Here is a 12,315-nt window from a genome sequence, read left to right on the forward strand (position 1 = left end):
GTCTACCCACATCCACCCAAATTCACCAAAATCTATCACAAATCTATCCAAACCCACCGAAATCTACCCACATCCACCCAAATCTACCCAAATCCCGCTAACATTACGTAAGTAATGAAAGAAATGTGGTATATTTATATTTACTTACTATAATATTGGTGCTGAATGCAGAACATGATCAAACCTATTTTTACTCTGAAATAATGCAAGAAAGTTTTAATTTCCAACTGCAAATATGTGCACTGAGCCAGAATTCAGCTGCAAAATAAAATATAATGTTTAGGATACTAATATTAAAGTAGTATTTGTAACTATTGGTTTGTATAAGTTTTATAATATAATTGTTTATAATTATAATAGCGGCATAATAATGGAATATTTTTATTTCTAGTTCGGCTTGTTGCCGGTCATTGTCGACGGCGGCGCTTGGCAGCAACTTTGAACTTTGTTTACCATTGTTCTGACGTATCGTTGTTGTGTGTAGCCGTGTCTTATCTCTGTCTGGCGTGTGTAGCTGTGTCTTGCCTCTGTCTGGCGTGTGTAGCTGTGTCTTACATCTGTTTGGCGTGTGTAGCAGTGTCTGACGTGCCCTTATATGTGATGTGAAGCTGTGTGTGTGTGTGACGTAAAGCTGTATCTAACGTAAAACTGTGATGTGTTGCTGTGTCTGACGTGAAGCTGTGTCTGTGACGTGAAGCTGTGACTCCCTGGAGCAGAGTCTGTGCCTATAGCGTTCTCTACTACACAACATTCCAAAATCATTGAAGGAAGATGGCAAAATCTTCACCGTATTCAAACAGGATCGGTAAATGTTATGTAAATGTTTTAAATGATCAGCCTCCTTAACATAAGAATGGTTTCGTGCTTACTGCAATGGACCAAAGTTCATTCGATAGGTATTCCAAATGGCCTATGTAGACACAGGTAAATTTAAGTATGTGGAATCAAGAGGGAAAGTTGGCTATTTAGTAGACCAAATATGTTTGTAGAGAGTTTTAGGTCTATTGACTCCGATTAGATGACCTTAGAATATAATTCTGTGTTCGTTTGGTCTACTAGTCAGTCTACATACACACAGACGTACTAGGACTGCCTGAAACGCTATACGTGCTAGTGGCTTTAGGTATTGTATGCACTAACTCTAGCTATAAATGGCAAATTCCTTGGCGTTCTCATTGACCACAAGCTGAATTTCCAGGGACACATTCTAAATATATCAAAAAAAGTTTCAAAAACTGTTGGCATTCTTTCTAAGATCAGATATTATGTACTCCGCCCTGCCCTGGTGACTCTATTACTCCTCATCTATCCATATCTCAAGTATGGTATTTGTGCTTGGGGTTCTACTACCCAAAATCATTTATGTCCTCTAATTACTCCACACAAAGCTGGTATTAGGACAATATCCAACTCTGTCCCCAGACATCACTCGATACCCCTACTCAAATCTCTGAATATGTTAGATATTAAGTCACTGCACATCTCTCATGTGTATTATACATATATAAAATGCTGAACTGTAATGCCAATCCTGACCTCAAAAGCTTCATTGAAGGTTGTAACAGAACCCATGAGCACCACAACCAGAAATAAATACAGTTTTGATATTCCAAGAGTACGACTTAATCAAACTAGAAATGCTCTACAAATCAAGAGACCCAGAATGTGGAATGACCTTCCCAACCATGTTAAAGACTGTACCTCTCTCAACCAGTTTAAGATAAAAACGAAGCACTACCTAATAAATTCCCTGTAACCTAACTTACCCCTCTATTGTCAACCCATGTCTGTTTTTTTAAACAACGCTGTTTGTCAACCTAATTGTATTTGTGCTGCTTTTTCAGCCATGTTCCCCCCTTTTTTTATCTTTATTTTTATTTGTTCTCAACACATTTTATTCTTTATACTCAATTAGTATTAAGTTTTAGTGATTAATGTTTTTCCTGCCCGAAACGCTTTGCGTAATAGTGGCTTTAGGCATTGTATGTACTAGCTCTATCTATAAATCGATCAATTTTTGTAAAATCTCTTGTATGTATGTACCTTACCTGAATAAACATTTATTTATTAAATCAATCAGAATGTTTGTAACTGCATCTATGTATGTACTTTTCCTAAATAAAATATTATATTATTATTATTAGTAACATCCCGCAGCTAACAGAATGGGATGTGATTATCGCCTTTTGAGTCAGGATATTGATGTCTGGCTTCCTCTTCATTTCTCTTTTCGATACCCGAGGCCTTTATTGCCTAGGGTCACAGGGACATTGGTAGATTTTTTGTTCTGTTTCCATTTTACGATTGGTTGCTGGGAGGTGGACTCCTGGTGTGATGGGTGTATGGCTCCTGCTCTGCTGGAGATCACTTGAGAATGTTGCTGAATTTTGCCTGATTGGGTTTAGTGTATTAGAGGAGCCTTCGTGATTTTGCCATTTGGCCTCTACTTTGTTTGGCTACCCAGAGTTTACAGGACTCCTGATGTATTAATGTCTTGGGTCATAAGGTGTTGATAGAAAGTCTTCAAGTAGGCTCCCTGTTTGGGGTGTGGATTGTCACTTGCCTCCTTGGGAGATGCCAGAGGGTCCCAAAGCACCTGCTTTAGTCTTTTTTATCCACCGTGAGGCACAACAGTTTTTCTACCAACAGGTGACACAGCCACTGGGCTTTAGAGTTTCCCGACATATGGGAAGGAAGGATGTGGTACATATGGCCCCATGCTGTAGTTGCCGATAACCAAATGACATCAGCAGTAGCTTAAACTAGTAGATAGATTAGAGCAATGGCTTCGCTTCTTGCTAGTTTGATGTATGCTCATAGATGGTCGAAATGACTGGGTACAGTTCCTTCTCTGTACGTAAATCATGAAGAAATTAACACGTGATGAACAATGTGACAGTGTCAGACCACGAAGGATGGATTAAGACAGGAATTTCTTTAAGTACTTTTGTATTTAATAATACATTCATAAATACAAAAGTACTTTACTTGTAAAGTACTTGATCTTTCTGAAGATTAATCCTTCCTTTGTGGTCTGACACTGTCACATATATACATATACACATACATAGTTTGTTTATAAATAAAAGTGAAATTTTATAACTGCTAATTTTTAACTTAACTAATTCTTAAGACAAATGTTCAACACTGCACACCTGTACCTAGTATATAATAGATGGTGAATACATTAATGGTGAGAATTGTGCCCCTGCATGCATCATGTAGCTTTATCACAATGTAATACTCACACAATATTTATTAATAACATTTTCAGGTATGACTGCGGCTCTGGACATTGTCGAAGACACACTGAAATCTTTGCAGGAGAAAGCTCAACAACAAAGCCAAAAGCCAGAATTTAAAAATGCAGAGACAAATACATCTTTTCGTGCCGATTGTAAAATTCAGACATCAAAGGCCAGTTCAATTTCAGGTATGCAGACGAGGAGTCACAATAACGTGGCTGAAATATGTTGACCAAACCACACACTAGAAAGTGAAGGGACAACGACGTTTTGGTCCGTCCTGGACCATTCTCATCGACTTGAGAATGGTCCAGGATGGACCGAAACGTCATTGTCCCTTCACTTTCTAGTGTGTGGTTTGGTCAACAATTTCAGGTATGTTGATTTTAATATTTTAAATGGCTGATAAGCTTTTGTTTTGTACAAATAGATTATAAGGCATAATTGAAGTCATTGTCTCTTCTAGGCAATGAAATATTTTAATTTTCCTTCCACCATTAATTCATTCTTGTTTAGAGAGTTCTCTGATGAGGCCATACAGTAAGAAATGGATATTTATAAAGACAATACTTGAATTTCTTTATAAACTGTTGCTAACAATTGATATATGATATTTATTAAGAGGCAACAATTATGCTTTGAGGTTGTGAAGGCCTGTTTCGGCATTGGTTTGTCTATGTTGCCACTCTTATAGGTACTGTATTGTGATTCTCTATGCTTGATAAAGAAACATTCATTTAGGCATGATACTAGTAGTTAACTAGAAGAATCTGGGGAGCAATCCAACATTCAAGGAAAACACTGGGGATGCTGGCAGAGTTGAGGAAAGGGCTGTAGAAACTTAACTTATGGTTACCTTGCGGTGATTCTGAAGGTCAAGGTCCCCGCTGTCCGGTCTCTTACCAGACCTGGTTGATGGTCTGGTCAACCAGGCTGTTGAACATGGCTGCTCACAGCCTGACACAGCCTGGTTGATCAGGTATCCTTTGGAGGTGCTTATTGAGTTCTCTCTTGAACACTGTGAGGGGTCGGCCAGTTATGCCCCTTATGTAGAGTGGAAGCGTGTTGAACAGTCTCGGGCCTCTGATGTTGACAGAGTTCTCTTTCGAAGTACCTATTGCACCTCTGCTTTTCAGTGGGGGTATTCTGCATATCTTGCCATGCCTTCTGGTCTCATGTGATATTATTTGTGTGTGTGCAGATTTATGGGCTTGGAGAGAGATTCAGAAGCTTGAGAGAGAGAAAACCGATAAAATAACCTCATTATAAGAAACCTTGCAAAAGTAGAAGGTAAAACTGATCAACAAAACATTGGGGAAATGCTAGAAAAATTGATAGGTAAAGAGAAGGATCTAAGCATTTCCAAGGTATGGAGATCTTCCCGGTATGTAAGGGGCTATTTTATCTTGAGGTTATCTTGAGATGATTTCGGGGCTTTAGTGTCCCTGCAGCCTGATCCTCGACCAGGCCTCCACCCCCAGGAAGCAGCCCGTGACAGCTGACTAACACCCAGGTACCTACAGTATTTTACTGCTAGGTAACGGGCATAGGGTGAAAGAAACTCTGCCCAAGATAATCTCAAGATAACCATTGTTTCTCGCCAGCGCCCGGGATCGACCCCGGGACCACAGGATCACAAGTCCAGCATGCTGTCCTCTCGGCCGACCGGCTCCCTTACTGGCCGACCGGCTTCCTTACGTATATGTATATTACATATAAATTTCACTTTGATTAAAACTAACAGTTTCTAATTGATTTCTTTCCTTTCTTTCAGAACATCAACAACAAAAGGAGACTAGTGTTTTAATTAACCGCAGACCAAGTATACATTCTGATGTAAGTTCACATAATATATTGTGGGGGGGGGGGGGGGGGGCAGGAAAAAAAGAATAATGCCATTATTTTCATGGCATTTCATACATTTATGTTTTTCATACTTATGTAATGCAAAGACAACACAAGATACTGTACAACCAAGGTGAAAACAGTCAAAATCCAAATCATTAATATTAGTATGTCACGATCTCATGACACTGTATTCAGTTAATTTTATTTTCCTGATCAGTGCTGCATCATGGGACCCTAAATTTACAAGTCTTCTCTAATAACTATTTCTGCATTTTATAGATGCAGAATGATTCACAGCAGACATTGGTTATTGATGTGCATGAGAAAGGAGTGGATCAAGTATACTATGCTTCAGAATGCCAATATTATTTGTACAATTAATGGCACACAAATAATAAACTCCCAAATACCAACACCTTCATCATTAGGCAAAATCTCTGGACTATAGTCAGGAGAGCCCTGATGACAACCTTGTTGCTGAATGGTGTGCTAGTTGTATTCACCGGCTTGTGCTTGCGGGGGTTGAGCTTCGAGTCTTTGGTCCAGCCTCTCATCTGTCAATTAGTTGGTGTACAGGTTCCTAAGCTTATTGGACTCTATCATATCTGCATTTGAAACTGTGTATGGAGTCAGCCTCCACCACATCACTGCCTAATGCATTCCATCTGTTAACTACCTTGACACTGAAAAAAATTATTCTAACATCCCTGTGGCTCATTTGTGTACCAAGTTTCCTCCTGTGTCATCTTGTTCGCATACCACCCGTGCTAAATAGTTTGTCTTTATCTATCCTGTCAATATCCTCTGATAATTTTATAGGTGGTGATTATGTGTCTCCTAACTCTTTTGTCTTTCAGTGTTGTTAGGTTTATTTCCAGTAGTCTTTTCCTGTAGCTCATACCCCTCTGCTCGGGGACTAGCCTGGTGGCATACCTCTGAGCTTTTTCTAACTGCATTGTGTGTGTGACTAGATACGGACTCCATGCTGGAGCTGCATACTCTAATTTTGGTCTGACTTATGAGGTATACAAGGTTCTGAATGATTCCTTACACAAGTTTCTAAAGGCAGTTCTTATGTTTGCCAGCCTTGCATATGCTGCTGATGATATCCTTTTGATGTGGGCTTCATGGGGGCAGGTCTGGCATGATGTGTGTGTGTGTGTTCTGTGGTAGAATATATGTTCCTGTCTTAATCCCCATCACTGTATTTTTATTACTGCATATACATTTTTCCCCATTTTCCAATTTCTCTGACTGCTATTTTTTTGCTTCAAGTTTTCCACAATGCCTGTAGTAACTGAGATATTCTTTTATTATCACACTATGTATCTTTTGAAGCAAGTATAGTAAGTATTGCTTCATAAAATAATTTAATCAATTAGTAGAATTCTTTGGCTGACATTCAACTTTATTATTTTCCTATTAGATGTTGTATCAGCAAAATACAGTACTGTACCTGTACACTACCGCATTTAAATTTTCTTAGTGAACACTATATAACTTTTGTTTTTCTTTTCATAGAATTCCAGAAGTCATCATGAGGTTTATAGAGGAAATAAAGCAGCAAAAGCCAAAAAAAAGAAAAAATCCATTCCAGGGTCACAGGCATCAAAGCACAGCAGAAAATTACAACAGCAGTCTTGCTCCAGTTTGCCATCCAGTCATGATATTTCTCATGAGAGTTCCACGAGTGAGAATTCTATCAGAACTACACACAGCCAACAAAGAAGAGAAATTCCTACACACTCTGGTAGTAATGCCTCAGAGAAAAGAGTTAGCAGAAACAGAGAAAGACACAGTGAGAGTTCTCCAGATGAGTCTTTAAACAGAAGGAAATATGAGTCACGAGTCAAGCCTCCTCAGTGTTCTAGAGAGCCGCATCAAAGAAGCAAGGAGAAAGGAGTCCCTCATACTTGTAAAACGACCAAACCTGTGTCAGACCAAAGTTACGCGCGGCCTACTTTAACATCAAAGTTTAGAGATTCACTTTCAAGTCAAAAGAAAGAAGAGAAAGGAAAAGAAAATATTGTTACATTCATTTCATGTGGATCTAAGGTAAATATAATTTATTTTCAGACATAACTATGTGTACCTTTTTTGGAGTACAGTATATATTTTTTAATTGCAAATCTTCTTTAAGAAAAACTTTGGAAGCTGCTTTTCCTACATACAGTAATATCTTAAAATTCAATAAAGAAAATGCTTGGGAGAAGAACAGTACAGTGGTTTTAGAGAGATGTGCTGTATATTTTAGCAGAGTATTGGTTGGATATACAAACACACAAATCCATCATCGAAGGTAATTAAATAACTCTTTCCCTCTGTAGCTCCCTGAGCTTCTCATCCGGAAGCTTGCAGATCTTAGGTAGCACACCAGGCTCTAATGATTGATGGATGCCTACCAGAGTCCATGACCAGATTCTGGGCCCTCACAGTAGAGACAAAGGAGAGCTTGGGAATCTTGGTTCATAATTCTGGAGGAAAAATCACCAGAAAGAACAGTGCTTCAAAACAAGCAACTACATGGACAACAATTATAACACTTGCCTAGACTATGTAAACACTTATTAGCTAAAATGACCAACTAGATGGCAGTGCTTGCCACCATAAGCAGGGGCCAAAGACACAGAAGTCCCCCTTACAGAGATAAGTATAAAGCTCATCAACCAAGCAACCTTAAATGAGAGCCAACCAAAAGACAACCTTAACTCTCAATACTTGACAGCAGTCGACAGCTGAAAGTACGCGATAGAATGAAATGTGCAATCTGAGTCCACATGCCTAGAAAAGTATTTCCAAATCTTATAATGTTTGACAACTTCCTCTGACCTTCAAAACAAGCCTCTGGATCTGATAAATTCTACCAACAGTTGGTGGGAGAATCAAATACAGTGCAATCTCGACTAGAGTAAACCTTGCCTCAGTAAATCCCGAGTTGTAGCCCATGCTTTGTATGCCAGATATACTCACCCATTTTCCCTTTATGCAAGTTTGATTTGTGCTGCAGAATATTCGTCTTCAGCCGGACTTTGGGACTTGGCCTCACTAAGACTGCGTGTAACTGGTTCATTGTCTCACCCAGCGTTGGTTGATTCAGTACCTTCCCTGAATGTGTGTAGCTCAGTTTCTAAGCTTTTCAGGGTTTAGCTTTACAGTATATGTGGTTCATGTGCAGGGCACGTCAAATGTTCTTGCTGACAGTATTTTGATACTGAGTGAGTGCATGGTCAAGAATGACTCTTTTCATGGGGATGGGGGGGTGTTCCAGCAGCTATATTAAACTGCACAATTGTAATCATAATTGTAGATTCACAAGGTTGTGAATCAACCGGTTGCCCCCAGGTGGAACTGTTCACCTCAGTGTGGAACCCGAGACTTTAGGTGTGTTTCAGATTGCAAGGCATTCATGATGTATGCTTCTTGCCTGTACTGGAGTTGATTGAATTTTCATGCTCTTCCCTCTGTTCAGCTTTTTACATCCATTCTTCCCAGATTGCATCTAAATAAATACGTAAATAAATAAATACTTTCTGGATGTTTTCTGAGTGAGGGTGATCATACAGCCCATCCTCCCATTTTGGTAGTATTATAGTGATGATGAGGACCATAGTGCATACAGTATACTGACGCAATTCAAAAGTAGAAATCGGACATATTGAATTTGGACAAACTGGAAAAGATTTTCTATTTATGTTGCAAAGACAAACTAAACTAACCTAACTTTCCGAGACCTGATTCACACTATCTGAGGCCTAATGTGTACATCTTCTTGAGATCTTGAGATGATTTTGGGGCTTTAGTGTCCCCGCGGCCCGGTCCTCGACCAGGCCTCCACCCCCAGGAAGCAGCCTGTGACAGCTGACTAACTCCCAGGTACCTATTTACTGCTAGGTAACAGGGGCATTCAGGGTGAAAGAAACTTTGCCCATTTGTTTCTGCCTCGTGCGGGAATCGAACCCGCACCACAGAATTACGAGTCCTGCTCGCTATCCACCAGGCTACGAGGCCCTGGTATATACACATATTGCACACATGTGTGTGCTATACTAGGCCTAAGAATATTTAAGTTTGTATTTTAGCTTCATTTGTTTTGGACTATAAAGTGAATAGTACAAAATTCTTCTAATTCCTTAGTACTGGTACATAAATATTTGTACTATGGTGCACATAATTACAAAAAGTATTATCTAAACAGGAGTATGGGTTGGGTCATAACAATCCTCTACTTGACCTATCCACACACTAGAAAATGAAGGGACGACGACGTTCGGTCCGTCCTGGACCATTCTCAAGTCAATTGTGACTTGATTACAATCGACTTGAGAATGGTCCAGGACAGACCGAAACGTCGTCGTCCCTTCATTTTCTAGTGTGTGGATTGGTCAACATACTTCGGGCACGTTATTGTGACTCATGGCCTGCAATCCTGTACTTCCTGTGTGTCAGTGAGGTGGTGGGGGGGGGGGGGCGGGGCAGGTTCTGGTCCCTGGTAGGCCATTCAGGCCTAAGACGGATGTGACTCATCCATGTGGAGCTATCTCGGCGAGCTACCTTCCTGCAGCCACCATTCGGCCCCCTCCAAAAATTTTAATTAACCCTTAGACAGCAGTTATTGTCAATAACTGCCAGCAATGACTCGTAGGGTAATGCAGTTATCATATGAAGATTTTAATCAAATATTGTCTTGGTTTTACATGTTTGATGCTAGTACGGATATAATTGGTCTGTGTGGGTATAATGGAGTTTACCTTGATCCATGAAAAAATCCTGCTACCATTTTGTGGTACAAGTGCGGTTATCATCATGAATGTTACTAGAGGAATGCGGTCATCATCATATGATGATTTAAACAGTTACTGTCTGACCATTTCTGGAAATGACCATTTTGCCATTCCTCTGTCTAAGGGTTAAACCCTAGAAAAGTATGGGGCTGAAGCAGAGGTGCCACAGCCAAAGAGTTAAAATAAAGAATCTTGTAGATTTTTCAGTATCATACCGGCTCTCCTGTCTAGTCAATTGACACAATTATTAAATGCAATTTAAGTGTTCTAATCTTGTTAAGAAGTACAGTACATCTAGAAAGGACCTAGTGGACAAAGTTTTTGCTATACCTAACATTTCTTGGAATATTTTGCTTGCAATAAGTTATATGGTAATCTAGACAGGTTATATAAGTATTTGTTTTATTCATTCATGGAACTTTGCAACATGGCTAGCTGGAAGTACATTTATTTCTTCTTGTATAGGAATTGCCATAATTGTTTAACTGCATTCAATGACAAATTGTATTAATATTTAGTACATTTAGATTTATTTTTTAAAATGTTAAAAATATTATATAAATTGTGTTTGATGTTACATACGTGTTTTATTCAGAGTAAGAGCTATCATGTGGGAGTGATTGCACAGCAAGAGTTGAACCACTTAAAACATATGTCATCGAAGGAGCTGGAGTACATCACAGGTAATTCGTCTACAGTACTTGAAGTAACAATATGGTAAGCTGTCATGTGTGTGTGTGTGTGGGCGGCGGGGGATGGGGGGGTGTTCCAGCAGCTATATTAAACTGCACAATTGTAATCATATTATTAAAAATGCTATATAAATGGAAGGGAATGCTATGGGAAGGAATGCTATCTTAAATTGGATAAGAGCATAGTTATTTAATCCTTTTGTATAAAGTTTTCTTTTTTATATATATGACGGGACTTTTTAGACCCCTATGGTTATTATTCAGTATAATTGATTTCTAAGATATACTAGCAGTACACATATTCACACACATACTCTATATTGTATTGTTTACATACTTCAGTAATCATGTTATTTAGTGTAGTCACATTTAACACAATTGACTATGTTTCACCAGGCTTTGCTATACGGTAGTAATTTATCTCAAAACTTAAATCTAAATTTACTCTTCTTAATACAGCTGCATTGTAAGATTACATCTGACCAAGAGCTAATACAACAATTTGTTTTCCAGTTTGCCACACACGTAAGCAAGACCTTAAGGCTGATGAAACTGGGAATGATAGTGAGCCAGTGAGTGAAGAAACAGTCAAGAGAGCCATGGCAAATATTCACCATCACATTGCTCTGGCTAGGAAGCATACATCCAAGAACTAATTTGTGATAGTGTCTAGATTTGTCTTCGCATTTACTTCCGGTGATCATCATTTCATATTTGTTTTAGGAAATGTATTTGACTTCCATCCAGAGTAGAAGACAGTCTCTTCTGAAAACTTATATTTTAAATGTCAGTGTATATAACTGTTATGTCATTGTTTTAGTGCATAAATGTATAGATATATTTTATTTGTTCTCATAAGAAAGATTGTATGTGATATATCCAGGTTTATATCATATTGGGGTAGGTAATGGGATAGTTAAATAAAGCTATATTTGTCATATACTGTACAGTATATATATATGATGACCACAGTATACAAAAATGACTTACGTTGAAATAATAATCTATTACTTAGAAAACACAAGAGAGATGTGGGATGATGTTTGATTCTTAAGTTGGGACCCTCTCCCTGCTGAAGATGATCCCGGCATGGGACTGAAATGTCTAATTTATATTTCTTGTGTTTTCTTAATACTGTACTGTAGTGGGTTATTATTTCACTGATCAGTGTGCTATTGCACTTTACCCTTATCTTTCATATTATATAATTGTTAAGTCTTAGGTTATATTTACAGAAATGTTTTATTTTAGAAATAAACGTGTATACCTCTGGCAGCATTAACATTAAACATCAAGATGTTCTTTTTTTGATAATGTTTATTTTGTTCCTAACCTTTTTGTCTCATCATCTGTCTCTATTGTACACTCTTGCATTCAATAACTTCTTAATGCAGACAAGAATGATTAAGTTATATAATAAAAAAATGTAGAATCCTTGCTTTAGATTTTGAATATTGTGAATTTCCTTTGACCTTGTGGCTCATTGGACTGCTGGCATTATTCTCCATTTGTTGGGAATAAGGGCTAACACCATTCCTACTTGGTGGTAGAATGCTTACTTATAACATTCCTTTCAATTTAGTGATGGTAATGTCTTCTCACAGACTAATAACATAGGATAAACAGAGTTGGGAGTAGGCAACAGCTCTCAGTGGCAGGGCTGGGAGTAGGCAGCAGCTCTCAGTGGCAGGGCTGGGAGTAGGCAGCAGCTCTCAGTGACAGAGCTGGGAGTAGGCAGCAGCTCTCAGT

The 12,315-nt window shown here is 38.7% G+C and overlaps 1 protein-coding gene across 3 annotated transcripts; it reads left to right on the plus strand.

Moving 5' to 3' along the window:
• The first annotated feature begins 418 nt into the window (after window positions 1–418).
• On the plus strand, window positions 419–12,003 carry LOC123758856 (transcription elongation factor B polypeptide 3). 3 transcript variants are annotated; one of them, XM_069334682.1, is made up of 6 exons: window positions 419–476; window positions 3,275–3,433; window positions 5,020–5,081; window positions 6,615–7,148; window positions 10,470–10,557; window positions 11,080–12,003. In XM_069334682.1, exons 2-6 carry the CDS (start codon window positions 3,277–3,279, stop codon window positions 11,220–11,222), a joined length of 984 nt encoding a protein of 327 aa, XP_069190783.1. In that variant the 5' UTR covers window positions 419–476; window positions 3,275–3,276; the 3' UTR covers window positions 11,223–12,003. The 3 variants fall into 3 exon arrangements, with proteins under 3 accessions (XP_069190783.1, XP_045599560.2, XP_069190782.1); XM_045743604.2 differs by having other exon boundaries at window positions 435–805; XM_069334681.1 differs by lacking the exon at window positions 419–476 and adding an exon at window positions 805–924.
• The last annotated feature ends 312 nt before the right edge of the window (window positions 12,004–12,315 follow it).

This window comes from Procambarus clarkii, chromosome 31 (genome assembly GCF_040958095.1).
Source record: "Procambarus clarkii isolate CNS0578487 chromosome 31, FALCON_Pclarkii_2.0, whole genome shotgun sequence".
NCBI classification, from domain to species: domain Eukaryota; kingdom Metazoa; phylum Arthropoda; class Malacostraca; order Decapoda; family Cambaridae; genus Procambarus; species Procambarus clarkii.